The sequence below is a fragment of the Odontesthes bonariensis genome, chromosome 24, assembly GCF_027942865.1.
Source record: "Odontesthes bonariensis isolate fOdoBon6 chromosome 24, fOdoBon6.hap1, whole genome shotgun sequence".
In the NCBI taxonomy this organism is placed as follows: domain Eukaryota; kingdom Metazoa; phylum Chordata; class Actinopteri; order Atheriniformes; family Atherinopsidae; genus Odontesthes; species Odontesthes bonariensis.
The window spans coordinates 2,449,467-2,464,036 of NC_134529.1; the positions used below are offsets into that span (position 1 = coordinate 2,449,467).

Consider the following 14,570-nt stretch of genomic DNA (forward strand, 5'->3'; position numbering starts at 1 on the left):
GTCTGAGGTGTAAAACTCCTTCTTCCTGTTCCTGGGAGCATATATCAGGGCGTCTGAAGTGTATAAACTCCTTCTTCCTGTTCCTGGGAGAATATATCAGGGCGTCTGAGGTGTAAAACTCCTTCTTCCTGTTCCTGGGAGCATATATCAGGGCGTCTGAGGTGTAAAACTCCTTCTTCCTGTTCCTGGGAGCATATATCAGGGCGTCTGAGGTGTAAAACTCCTTCTTCCTGTTCCTGGGAGCATATATCAGGGCGTCTGAGGTGTAAAACTCCTTCTTCCTGTTCCTGGGAGCATATATCAGGGCGTCTGAGGTGTAAAACTCCTTCTTCCTGTTCCTGGGAACATATATCAGGGCGTCTGAGGTGTAAAACTAATTCTTCCTGTTCCTGGGAGCATATATCAGGGCGTCTGAGGTGTAAAACTCCTTCTTCCTGTTCCTGGGAGCATATATCAGGGCGTCTGAGGTGTAAAACTCCTTCTTCCTGTTCCTGGGAGCATATATCAGGGCGTCTGAGGTGTAAAACTCCTTCTTCCTGTTCCTGGGAGCATATATCAGGGCGTCTGAAGTGTATAAACTCCTTCTTCCTGTTCCTGGGAGCATATATCAGGGCGTCTGAGGTGTAAAACTCCTTCTTCCTGTTCCTGGGAGCATATATCAGGGCGTCTGAGGTGTAAAACTCCTTCTTCCTGTTCCTAGGAGCATATATCAGGGCGTCTGAGGTGTAAAACTCCTTCTTCCTGTTCCTGGGAGCATATATCAGGGCGTCTGAGGTGTAAAACTCCTTCTTCCTGTTCCTGGGAGCATATATCAGGGCGTCTGAGGTGTAAAACTCCTTCTTCCTGTTCCTGGGAGCATATATCAGGGCGTCTGAAGTGAATAAACTCCTTCTTCCTGTTCCTGGGAGCATATATCAGGGCGTCTGAGGTGTAAAACTCCTTCTTCCTGTTCCTGGGAGCATATATCAGGGCGTAAGAAGGGTAAAACTCCTTCTTCCTGTTCCTGGGAGCATATATCAGGGCGTTTGAGGTGTAAAACTCCTTCTTCCTGTTCCTGGGAGCATATATCAGGGCGTCTGAGGTGTAAAACTCCTTCTTCCTGTTCCTGGGAGCATATATCAGGGCGTCTGAGGTGTAAAACTCCTTCTTCCTGTTCCTGGGAGCATATATCAGGGCGTCTGAGGTGTATAACTCCTTCTTCCTGTTCCTTAGAGCATATATCAGGGCGTCTGAGGTGTAAAACTCCTTCTTCCTGTTCCTTAGAGCATATATCAGGGCGTCTGAGGTGTAAAACTCCTTCTTCCTGTTCCTGGGAGCATATATCAGGGCGTCTGAAGTGTATAAACTCCTTCTTCCTGTTCCTAGGAGCATATATCAGGGCGTCTGAGGTGTAAAACTCCTTCTTCCTGTTCCTGGGAGCATATATCAGGGCGTCTGAGGTGTAAAACTCCTTCTTCCTGTTCCTGGGAGCATATATCAGGGCGTCTGAGGTGTAAAACTCCTTCTTCCTGTTCCTGGGAGCATATATCAGGGCGTCTGAGGTGTAAAACTCCTTCTTCCTGTTCCTGGGAGCATATATCAGGGCGTCTGAGGTGTATAACTCCTTCTTCCTGTTCCTTAGAGCATATATCAGGGCGTCTGAGGTGTAAAACTCCTTCTTCCTGTTCCTTAGAGCATATATCAGGGCGTCTGAGGTGTAAAACTCCTTCTTCCTGTTCCTGGGAGCATATATCAGGGCGTCTGAAGTGTATAAACTCCTTCTTCCTGTTCCTGGGAGCATATATCAGGGCGTCTGAAGTGTATAAACTCCTTCTTCCTGTTCCTAGGAGCATATATCAGGGCGTCTGAGGTGTAAAACTCCTTCTTCCTGTTCCTGGGAGCATATATCAGGGCGTCTGAGGTGTAAAACTCCTTCTTCCTGTTCCTGGGAGCATATATCAGGGCGTCTGAGGTGTAAAACTCCTTCTTCCTGTTCCTGGGAGCATATATCAGGGCGTCTGAGGTGTAAAACTCCTTCTTCCTGTTCCTGGGAGCATATATCAGGGCGTCTGAGGTGTATAACTCCTTCTTCCTGTTCCTTAGAGCATATATCAGGGCGTCTGAGGTGTATAACTCCTTCTTCCTGTTCCTTAGAGCATATATCAGGGCGTCTGAGGTGTAAAACTCCTTCTTCCTGTTCCTGGGAGAATATATCAGGGCGTTTGAGGTGTAAAACTCCTTCTTCCTGTTCCTGGGAGCATATATCAGGGCGTCTGAGGTGTAAAACTCCTTCTTCCTGTTCCTGGGAGCATATATCAGGGCGTCTGAGGTGTAAAACTCCTTCTTCCTGTTCCTGGGAGCATATATCAGGGCGTCTGAGGTGTATAACTCCTTCTTCCTGTTCCTTAGAGCATATATCAGGGCGTCTGAGGTGTAAAACTCCTTCTTCCTGTTCCTGGGAGCATATATCAGGGCGTCTGAGGTGTAAAACTCCTTCTTCCTGTTCCTGGGAGCATACATCAGGGCGTCTGAGGTGTAAAACTCCTTCTTCCTGTTCCTGGGAGCATATATCAGGGCGTCTGAGGTGTAAAACTCCTTCTTCCTGTTCCTGGGAGCATATATCAGGGCGTCTGAGGTGTAAAACTCCTTCTCCCTGTTCCTGGGAGCATATATCAGGGCGTCTGAGGTGTAAAACTCCTTCTTCCTGTTCCTGGGAGCATATATCAGGGCGTCTGAGGTGTATAAACTCCTTCTTCCTGTTCCTGGGAGCATATATCAGGGCGTTTGTTTATTTATTGAGTTATTTTCTCCTTTAGCAGCAGCTAACGCTAACAGCTTAGCTAATGAAGGTGATGTACACCAGCTTTTAAGGAGTTATTGCTGTTCCGTTCTGAAAGATGAACATTATTGTTCCCACATTACTTTATTAGCTGAAGCTTTCTAGCTGAACGGTTCTGTTCAGTAACTCATCAACCTGCAGCTGTGTGGATAAGGTGTGTTTCCAACACAACACCGGTCCTCTCCTCACTCTCTGGGTGCTATCGTTACACTATCGGCATGTTTCTGATAAAGATGTAGGTATCCCAGTACAACTGTTTAGTGAGGTTAATATATCCAAAGTGTTTAAACGCAGTAATTAACGGTACACATGCATCACTACGAGTTACGCTGTGAGCATCTCCGGCTTGGTCCATCACTGTTCATGAGGAAGCATTGTTTGCTAGCATCTGCTGCTAGCTTACAGCTAACCTGCTAAACTAGGAACTATCTGTATCCGTATATAGAGCTGGAGGGTTGTTGGTCTGATCCTGAAAACAGGGCTGAGACAGAGAAACCAGCAGGTATTTAAACCAAAGCCTGTCTCAAACGTCTCTATAAGGCCTCAGAAAATGGTGTTAAATTGTTAAAAACAGAATAATATGTCACCTTTAAAGTCTGTAACAGACGCAGTGAGTGTATTAACGGCACATGTGAGGATGTGTTGTTAATCGTAGTAACTGGGTTGTGTTTGGGGGCCTCGACACACGCCTGATATGTGTGTGTGTGTGTGTTCTTATTAGGTCAATTAAAGTGGGTGTTTTGATGCCGTCAGGACTCTGCACACACACTAATAAACACGCTTTGCTCCGGCGTTGGGGACTAAATGCGGTGACATCATCAGGAAGCAGAAAGCCCGATCTGAGCGTGCTTGTGGGCGTGCACCTTGACTCTGCGGACGGCGTAGGTGTGTCCCAGCAGCTGATTGACAGGCTGTCGGACGTTCCTCAGGTCCCAAACGCACACGCTGCAGTCGACCGAGCCCGTGGCCACAATATTCTGCAAACAGAAGAGAAAATACAAAATACAAAGTCACAGCTGGTCAAAAAAAATGTGGATATCTCTTAGATATATCTGATGGATACCTGCCCTTTGATTTAAAGCCAAGTAAATGCAGAAAATAGAATAGAAAAATACTTTATTCATCTCCCAATGGGGGAAATTCAAATTAGTCAAGTAGCTCAAAAAAATTATAAATATTTACAATGATTGTATATTAACAACAACAATAATAATACCAATTATAGTAAAAATACTACTACTAACTAATAATAATAATAATAATAATAATAATAATAATAAATGACTAAATAAACAAATAAATAAAAAATATATAAAAAAAATCAAATTAAATTGAAATTTAAAATTTAAAATTTAAAATTTAAAATTTAAAAATTTAAAATTTTAATTAAAAAAATGATTACATTAAAAATACATTAATATATATTAATAAATTAATTCTAAAGAGTTAACAGCTGTTTAAGAGTCACTTCTGACAACATGAATTTAAAATTAAAACAAATCTGTCGGAGCTAAACTTCCTAAATTAAATGTAGTCCCAGATCAGCTGGGTTAGACGGATAAACAACAGAGAAAGAAACACGATAAAAGACAAAAGGTTGGGAGCTACCTCCTCATATTTGCACCAATCACAGCTCAGGATCTCAGCCTTGTGTGCCGGGACAGCCAATCGGAGCGCTCCAGCCTTCACGTCCCAAATTCTGAGCGTCCCATCACCTGAGCACAAACACAGAGAGACGGCAGAGGTTTACCCAGCATGCCCTACATGCCCAACTATTTTCAGCTTCTTTTTTTAGGATGGTCAGCTATCCCCATTCAGCTCATAAGCATTCTCACTGCTGTTTCACAGGAACAGCTCTTTCTAGTTTTTATTTTACTATTTTATTTTATTTGTGTCTATGTAACTCTGTATATGCAGTCATGTGTGTACATGCATTTATGTGTATGTGTGTATGTAAAACTACTTTATGTATACCGAGTGATTTATCTGTTCTATTCTCCTGATTTTGTGTTTATTTATTATCATCATTATTTATTTTCTATTTCTTCCCCTCTGGACTGGGGTATTGAGTACTAGTGTGAGTGTATAATGTGAAAATCAATAAAAATATTTGAATAATAATAATAATAACAGTTCAAACGTGGTTTTAGGGTTCGGTTCAGGACCTCGTTGGACACGTTGGCCACGCGTCCTCGCAGAGACGGAACTATAAATGAGTGTGTGCGAGTGTTTCCGGGCAGAAACTGAGGGTCTGCCAACACACTGCGACAATCATCAAGCAGAACCTTCTCACTCCTCCTCCTCCTCCTCTTCTTCACTCATTTCACAGCCGGCAGGTTCTGAGAGCTTAAATCAAACTCAGCGACAGCCTCATTGTGCTTAAAGACGGAGTCAGTGAAACTTCAGCTCCACGTCCAGAAACAAAGCAGAAATAACTTCCCTCTATGAAGCGTTCTGCTGTTCTTTTACCCAGCCAGTCTGCGTTTCCCTTACCTGAACACCCACTGCAAACATTTACATCAGATCCTGCAACGTGGCTCAATTTGTGTGACGATTCAAGCAACCGGCTAACAAAAGAAATGAAAAGATGCAGCCGACAGGCAAAGGAAAAGAAAAAATATACTTCATGAACATTTAAAAAGCAACAAACAACAACAAAAAAAAGATCAGATCAGTAAATACCTTTGACCAAGTCCATAAAAAGGTACCCAAGTCATGGAGTTCCTCAGGGTTCTGTGCTTGGACCCATTCTTTTCACTTTATACCTGCTTCCATCAGGTAACATTATGAGACAGCATGGCAGAAAGTTCCATTGCTATGCTGATGATACCCAGCTGTACTTATCTATGAAACCAGGTGAAACCAACAGGTTGGTCAGACTACAAGCATGTCTTAGGCTATGTTCGAAACTGCATACAACTCCTACTACTCATACTAACTTTTTGAGTTAGTATGCGAGTTTGAGTAAGCAGAAGTTCCCGGATGCATACTAGATTCTCTGAAATGTTGGGTATGCATCATGAGGTTTCTACTCATACTCAAACTACCCAAGATGCAACGTAACGTGACGTCGCCGATCGTCATTTCCTGTCAAAACGGCAGTTTCAAGCTAGCTACAACGAGGGTAGGTTCACTTCCTGTTTTCAAAACAAAAGCACCAATTGTATGGTAATGGCTTTCCCTATGATAAAAGGCAACGGGTATTTTATTTTGTGAAAATAACAGGAAGTGCGTTGCTCACTGCGGCTAGCTTTAGCAGCGCCGAATTCGTGGGAACAAAATTGTAAATAGCCGGTATTTTGTCAGGTTTTCAACACGTTGGGGATCTAAACGACTACTTTCTCACCTGAAAATGTTTCAAATGTTGCTAAAGTTTACAGAGTTTAGAGCTTAAGAGAAATCAGCTTCAGGCCGGCTGATTTCGGCTCGGGCAGGAGCTAAATGCATTGTGGGTAAACGCTGTGCATACTGTCTGATCGATGAGTATGCAGTATGTAGTATGTAGTATGTAGTATGCGGTTTCAAAGACAGCCTTAGAGACATAAAGACCTGGATGACTCGCTGGGATTTGGCCTAATAGAAATAACACTGACCTGAACTCAGCCCAATGAAATAAAACAGGAGTTATCCTCCCTGTTGCAATCCCTTCACTGTCAAAGAATTTTCTAATTATTCCGAACTTCCAGAAACAATGCAGCAGAGTTCCTTTCATATCTGAACACTTGGTGCATTAATGACTGAATAAGTCATTAAATAAATCATAAAATTCCTTTTCCTAAATCAAACCTTTTCTTCCATCATCTGTTCATGTTTTGCATTCATAAAACTTTTAATTTGGAGATACTTAAAGAAGTATTTGCTCTTCAGTTTAAGACATAATTATGTATGAATCAGTCTAATATAGATCCTGGACGTACTTAAAGCAGCCTCCGCTCTTCCAGGTATAAATTGTTGGCTGAACTGAGATAAAAAAGATGGATTTATTTGCTTCACCACAGCTTCTGACCTGAAGTATGCAGGGAGAGATGAACATCATGGACCTCAGCTGTGTAGCCATGTATTATAATATATAATCCGGACATTTCATACCTCCCCTGTCAACAGGTAGCTGTAGCAAAGATAGCCACAGCCATGCCTTCCTGTTATTGCACATAAATTACACTTTTTTTCAAAGCAAAGTGTTGATTCTGCCATTTGCAGGTAATGGTAATGACATCCCACGAGTTTACTCCATAATTAGCAGTTCAGGGAAAACCTGAATCCCCAAATATGTAAACTGGGTTCCTTCTTTTGCTTTAATTAAGTATTAATGCAGAAGATTTACTCCTGCTTAGGTTTAATGTGAATAAATGAGGGGAAATTAAGTTGAATGGACACAGAAGAAAGCATCTTCTGGCAGAGTCGGAGCTGTTTCATAATGCTGAAGCACCTCAGGCTGTTATGTGCGAGGTCACTACGGTCGTAAGAGCAAACAGCTCGACTTTTATTTTATCGTAGCCGATGATCAGACCACAGACATCCCCACGCCCTCGTGCTTTTCTGTTAGATACATTTCTGCTTCCCCGATGACTCCCAGCTAACAACAAAGGAGGAATAATCAGTAAAAAGTCTTCAACAGACGGAGCCGAGGAGTCCGTTTTACAGCCCAAAGAGACGCAACTGCAGACGTCTGGGAAGAGACACCGCTGCCAAATCACCAGAGACGTTTCTGTCCTCAGGCTTCGAGGCTGCTGAATTCATCCGTCAAACTCAAACAAAAAACAATCCCCCAGAAGCGACTGTTTCCTCATTTCTCCTTCTAGTTTTTCTTTATGGGGGAAATAACTCTAAATCTGGTGTTATGGACATCTGTACCGGCTGCAAATATGATGTAAAAGTGGCCAAATTCAGATCAGAATCAGAGAAAACTAAATCTGTGGGAGCATTTTTCATCAGATTTTTTGGTATTTTCCTGTTTTCTAACTGTTGGATTATGTGATGCTTCATCTCTGGTTCACAGGTTATGTGACTGGTTTTGCTTTTGTTTTCCAGGAAAAGAAGAATCACGGGATCCTTTTTATTTAGTCGGGTTGTGACTCTCTCAGCACTATTTTTAGCGGAACTTTATTGATAAAAACAGAGGAAACAAAGCACTGACAGCAGGAAAGCTCCTGATTCTTCTTCATGAGGAATTCATCTCGATGCCTGAGAAGCTGCTTTCCCCTTCAGGGAACAAAAAAATTTCATTCTGATGATGCTTTCCGATTTCACTGGAACTTGATTTCTGTGACCAGTCGCCATCTGGAAGCTGCACATTTAACACATTTGCTTAATAGGATTAAGGATTAATGTTCCTCTGAAACAGGAGAGCTAATCTGAACGGGAAACTTTGGAATCTGAACAAAACGCTGCTGAATGTTTGTTACATGGAAGAGATTAAAGAGCGTCCTGAGGGAGTTCCTTCCTGGCTTCGCCTCCCATTTGCTGACCAGCAGATTAATCCCAACTCCTTCCTACTTGAACCATTTCATCCTCTTCCTCCCATCCTAACAATGGATGAAACCTCAGTCTGCTCCAGACCACCTCCTCCTGATTTTTATCGATTCTTTTAGAGCTGATTTAACCCTTCACAGCCTTCCTCTCGCTTTTCCTCCCCCTCCTCCATCGTCCTTTTCCTCATACATCCTCAGCCATGTGTGGAAACTCCTCTGACATCACGAGGTGGGAATCACCCCAGCTGCAGTTCAGATGAGTGAGAGACGTTTACATCAGCACAACGTTTGTTCTGCAGCGGCAGCAAAAAAAAAGCTTCTGGCTCTCCATATCTGCGGCACATTAGAGGCTGACTTCTATAAAAGGGTCTCGCTCTGTTACACCTGGTGTCGGTGCTGCATCAGCAGCTTCACACATCTAACCACTGTGCCACAGCTGTGCACATACACCAACCCAATGCTGGGAAGCTAATCCTGACAGATGTTACAGAGGTTTATCTAAAGGGAGAAAGCACTGAAAATACTGGTCATAGAGACCGGCAGCCTGCTGTAGTAGCTCCGGATATACTGCGTCTTCCTTTGTCACCAACCAACCAACCAACAAGACAACTAACATACCCCCAAAATAACAAGAACCTCAACCAACCAACCAACAAGTAGGGGTGGGCGATATGTATCGTTTGCGAAATTATCGTGAATGTTGTTTTGACGATGAGTAATTTTGCAATATCGATATATATATATATATATATATATATATATATATATATATATATATATATATATATATATATATATATATATATATATATATATATATATATATATATATTTTTTTTTTTAAATCGCCAAAAATCAATAAAGTGCGGCGCCAGTGGTCCTCTGCCCTTACCACGGCGCCACGCCCTGCTTTGAACACTCTAATTTTTTCAAAGTAAACACTTCGGACCCCACGGGACACTCAGCTAAGAGCATCGAGGGGGCGCCGAGAGGCCGGGGCTGGGACAGACGGTAGCTCGCCTCACGGCGGACCGTCAGCTCGATCACGAGATCCAACTACGAGCTTTTTAACTGCAGCAACTTTAAGATACGCTATTGGAGCTGGAATTACCGCGGCTGCTGGCACCAGACTTGCCCTTCAATTGATCCCCGTTAAAGAATTGAAAGAGTCCTGTATTGTTATTTTTCGTCACTACCGGCTCCCCGAGTCGGGAGTGGGTAATTTGCGCGCCTGCTGCCTTCCTTGGATGTGGCAGCCGTTTCTCAGGCTCCCTCTCCGGAGGGAGAAGTAGCCTGAGAAACGGCTCGAGGTCAGTCACCAAAGCGGCCGCGGCACCCCGAGAGGCACCCCGCATGGGTTTTTGGTCTGATAAATGCACGCATCCCCGAAGGTCAGCGCTCGTTTTGCATGTATTAGCTCTAGAATTGCCACAGTTATCCAAGTAACGGTAGAGCGATCAAAGGAACCATAACTGATTTAATGAGCCATTCGCAGCTTCACTGTACCGGCCGTGTGTGCTTAGACTTGCATGCTTGTGTTCATTTTATTGTGATCTTAATGCAAGTTTAAATTTTTTTTTAAATATCGTCAAAATATCTTTATCGTGAAAATCCTAAAAAATATCGAGATATTTTTTTTTGCCCATATCGCCCACCCCTACCAACAAGACAACTAACATACCCCCAAAATAACAAGAACCCCAACAGAACAAAACACACCAACCAACAGAACACACCAACCAACCAACCAACAAGACAACTAACATACCCCCAAAATAACAAGAACCCCAACCAACCAACCAACCAACCAAGACAACCAACATACCCCCAAAATAACAAGAACCTCACCCAACCAACCAACAAGACAACTAACATACCCCCAAAATAACAAGAACCCCAACAGAACACACCAACCAACCAACCAACCAACCAACCAACCAACAAGACAACTAACCTGCCCCCAAAATAACAAGAACCCCAACAGAACACACCAACCAACCAACCAACCAACAAGACAACTAATCTACCCCCAAAATAACAAGAACCCCAACAGAAGACACCAACCAACCAACAAGACAACTAACCTGCCCCCAAAATAACAAGAACCCCAACAGAACACACCAACCAACCAACCAACCAACCAACCAACCAACAAGACAACTAATCTACCCCCAAAATAACAAGAACCCCAACAGAACAAAACACACCAACCAACAGAACACACCAACCAACCAACCAACAAGACAACTAACATACCCCCAAAATAACAAGAACCCCAACCAACCAACCAACCAACCAAGACAACCAACATACCCCCAAAATAACAAGAACCTCACCCAACCAACCAACAAGACAACTAACATACCCCCAAAATAACAAGAACCCCAACAGAACACACCAACCAACCAACCAACCAACCAACCAACCAACCAACCAACCAACCAACCAACAAGACAACTAACCTGCCCCCAAAATAACAAGAACCCCAACAGAACACACCAACCAACCAACCAACCAACCAACCAACAAGACAACTAACCTGCCCCCAAAATAACAAGAACCCCAACAGAACACACCAACCAACCAACCAACCAACCAACCAACAAGACAACTAACCTGCCCCCAAAATAACAAGAACCCCAACAGAACACACCAACCAACCAACCAACCAACAAGACAACTAACCTGCCCCCAAAATAACAAGAACCCCAACAGAACACACCAACCAACCAACCAACCAACCAACAAGACAACTAATCTACCCCCAAAATAACAAGAACCCCAACAGAACACACCAACCAACCAACTAACCAACCAACAAGACAACTAACCTGCCCCCAAAATAACAAGAACCCCAACAGAACACACCAACCAACCAACCAACCAACAAGACAACTAACCTGCCCCCAAAATAACAAGAACCCCAACAGAACACACCAACCAACCAACCAACAAGACAACTAATCTACCCCCAAAATAACAAGAACCCCAACAGAACACACCAACCAACCAACCAACCAACCAACAATACAACTAATCTACCCCCAAAATAACAAGAACCCCAACAGAACACACCAACCAACCAACCAAGACAACTAACCTGCCCCCAAAATAACAAGAACCCCAACAGAACACACCAACCAACCAACCAACAAGACAACTAATCTACCCCCAAAATAACAAGAACCCCAACAGAACAAAACACACCAACCAACCAACCAACAAGACAACTCACATACCCCCAAAATAACAAGAACCCCAACCAACCAACCAACAAGACAACTAACCTATCCCCAAAATAACAAGAACCTCAACCAGCCAACCAACAAGACAACTAACATACCCCCAAAATAACAATAACCCCAACAGAACAAAACACACCAACCAACAGAACACACCAACCAACCAACCAACCAACAAGACAACTAACATACCCCCAAAATAACAAGAACCCCAACCAGCCAACCAACAAGACAACTAACATACCCCCAAAATAACAAGAACCTCAACAGAACAAAACACACCAACCAACAGAACACACCAACCAACCAACCAACAAGACAACTAACATACCCCCAAAATAACAAGAACCTCAACCAGCCAACCAACAAGACAACTAACATACCCCCAAAATAACAAGAACCCCAACAGAACAAAACACACCAACCAACAGAACACACCAACCAACCAACCAACAAGACAACTAACATACCCCCAAAATAACAAGAACCCCAACCAACCAACCAACAAGACAACTAACATACCCCCAAAATAACAAGAACCCCAACCAACCAACAAGACAACTCACATACCCCCAAAATAACAAGAACCCCAACCAACCAACAAGACAACTCACATACCCCCAAAATAACAAGAACCCCAACCAACAGTTCACACCAACCAACCAACCAACCAACCCAAAATGCTGCAGCAGCGGCTTTCTTTGCATCTTCTTCTATTGAACGTTTTTCTGTGACAACTCAGATTCCTGATTTATTTTCTGGTTCGGATGCTATGCTGCTCGAAGGACTTCTGCTGGCAACTCATTTTCCTCTGTCCGTTATGATGTGTAGCCATGGCAACAGGAAATTTTTTTTAACCTATTGCAGCAGCGAGCTGAGCTCTCCGAAGCCCAAGTAATGGAAAAAGATCCTCGGATCAAAATGACTTGAAGACGCAGAGCGGGAACAACTGTGTGTGACATCATCAACCAAGTTGTTGCCAAGCTACAGAAACAACACCCCAACCCGATGATGGAGACCTCTGAAGGTTTCTACAACACCTTCCTCTCTGCTACACTTCAGCTTTCTACATGTTTGTCAGCTGGTTTATATTTTATTTTGTCATCTGTTACAGCAGCTGATCGTTAATAATCAAGACTGCAGGGATAGAATTTACCTTCAGGGAATAATAAAGTTTTATTGAATCGAATCGGACCGTAGATCAGAATATTTTTGGTGACAGGCTCAGGGAGTGGGCGGTGGGGTTCTCATCATATCTTTCTGGAAAGAGTTTCTCAGTAAACGTTTGTAATTTTAAATCATCATGAAACTGGGTTCTCGGGTGTTCCCCAAGGCTCCGTCCTGGGCCCAGTGCCGTTTACAGCATACGTGCTTCCTTCGGGTAAATTAACCCTTTCAGAGCAGAGGTTTGACACTTGTTTTCAGCCACATTCAGACCAAGTTCACCAGTTCTCAGGGTCAGAATTAATGGTGGAAGTAAAAGTTAGTAAGATGGAGGGTAAATATGGAGGTGATCCCTGCCGCCCCCCCTCTCTTAAGGGTAAATATTAGCTTGCTGTGCACCACGCGAGCTCTTTATGCACATCGCCAATCCAAGCTAACAGTAAAAGACTCTTCCATTCCAACAAATCCATTCCATTTTGTCCATCTTCCAACTCATAATAACTTCTTTATCTCAGCAGATGAGTCGGTTTTAATCTTTTCTTTACCTCAACAACAACAACTCCAGCTCAGTTCCATCTCCATCAAAAAACAGTCCAGGTCTTCCAAGTTGGAAATAAAATCGACTTTCTGCCTCACGGATGCGATGCGCTCTGCCAGCTGGGGCGAAAACACTTTGCTGATTGGCTCATATTGATCCGCTCTGACCAATCAGATGATAGTAATGCCCCACTGGACTAAATTTTATGACAGCGGCTTTCAAAGTTACTGTAGAGAAAAATAACAACAATATCCAAGCAGGTTCATTTTACTCTCAGCTGAACATCTTCCTGTTGCTGCTGATGGCATCTTTCACAGTTAATCTTCTTTTGGCAGGGGGGGGGCATTTCTCTACCTTCGTGCACTGTAATTTGCATTTGGAAATTAAATCAAATGAGAAAAATGTTTTTAAATGCAAATTACAGTAAGGCTGATCCTAGCAAGCGTGTAGGTGACTGTAGCAAAAGGGCTTCAGATGTAAGAGCAGAAAGCTGTTTTCTTGCAGATTTAAGGGATTGTTTTCATTGGCAGATGGAGCTTATCTATGATACCGCAAACGCTCTCACAGGTCGCATATGCAGGGGGATCGTGGCCCCCGGCGAGCTGAGCTGGCAGAACAGAGACGTCGTGAAATACAAACAATCAGAGCAATTACACGCAGACGAAAGCTGTCGCGCTTCTTTTATTCTGGGATGTCTTTTAAGTTTGTCTGCATTAAATTCTTGAAAAGGTGGAACCAGTAAAATGGACCCTGTTATGTATAAATTGAAAGTATTTCCTGTAAAAAAGCTGAAAAATCTGAGTCAATACATCATTTTTATATGAAAATATGCTAAAAAAAAGTGCTTTTTATGTAAAGCACTTTGAATTGTTTGTACATGAAATGTGCTATATAAATAAATTTGATTTGATTTGATGAATCTGATAAAACTTTACAAGAATAATTCTGCTAAAAGGGAACTCAGACACGTTTACTGACTTTAGATGTGTAGAAGATGAGATTTGCACGAGTAAAGTCGTGTTTTAGAGCAGATAAAGAGAAATATTTTGCTGAAAAGTCCCAGTCTGCAGAGGATAATAATGCGAACCACACAGGAGCTTTTCAATATGTCAAAATGAGATTACATTACAAATGAGAACAGTGTTGCAAATGTGGGGATGTGGATGACTAACACAACTATAAAAGGAAGGAGTCAGAAGAACGACTCGAACCGGAACAACCAATGAACCGGGAGCAGATCTGGAGGGTAAACTGAAGCCTGACACCCCACTGATGCTGGAGGCGGAGGGAAGGAGGAGAGGAGCATGGGAAACCCTGATAAGCTCATCGGAATGAGA

The 14,570-nt window shown here is 43.0% G+C and overlaps 1 protein-coding gene across 1 annotated transcript in view; it reads right to left on the minus strand.

Annotated features, from left to right (window-relative positions):
- The window catches only part of pex7 (peroxisomal biogenesis factor 7), a 69,533-nt gene that overhangs the window by 40,835 nt on the left and 14,128 nt on the right, over window positions 1–14,570 (minus strand). Inside the window, exons 7-8 of the mRNA XM_075458912.1 lie at window positions 4,427–4,533; window positions 3,682–3,795 (exon numbers count right to left, since the gene is read on the minus strand). Of these exons, the coding sequence (XP_075315027.1) occupies window positions 3,682–3,795; window positions 4,427–4,533 (221 nt within the window). The remainder of the gene's footprint in view (window positions 1–3,681; window positions 3,796–4,426; window positions 4,534–14,570) is intronic.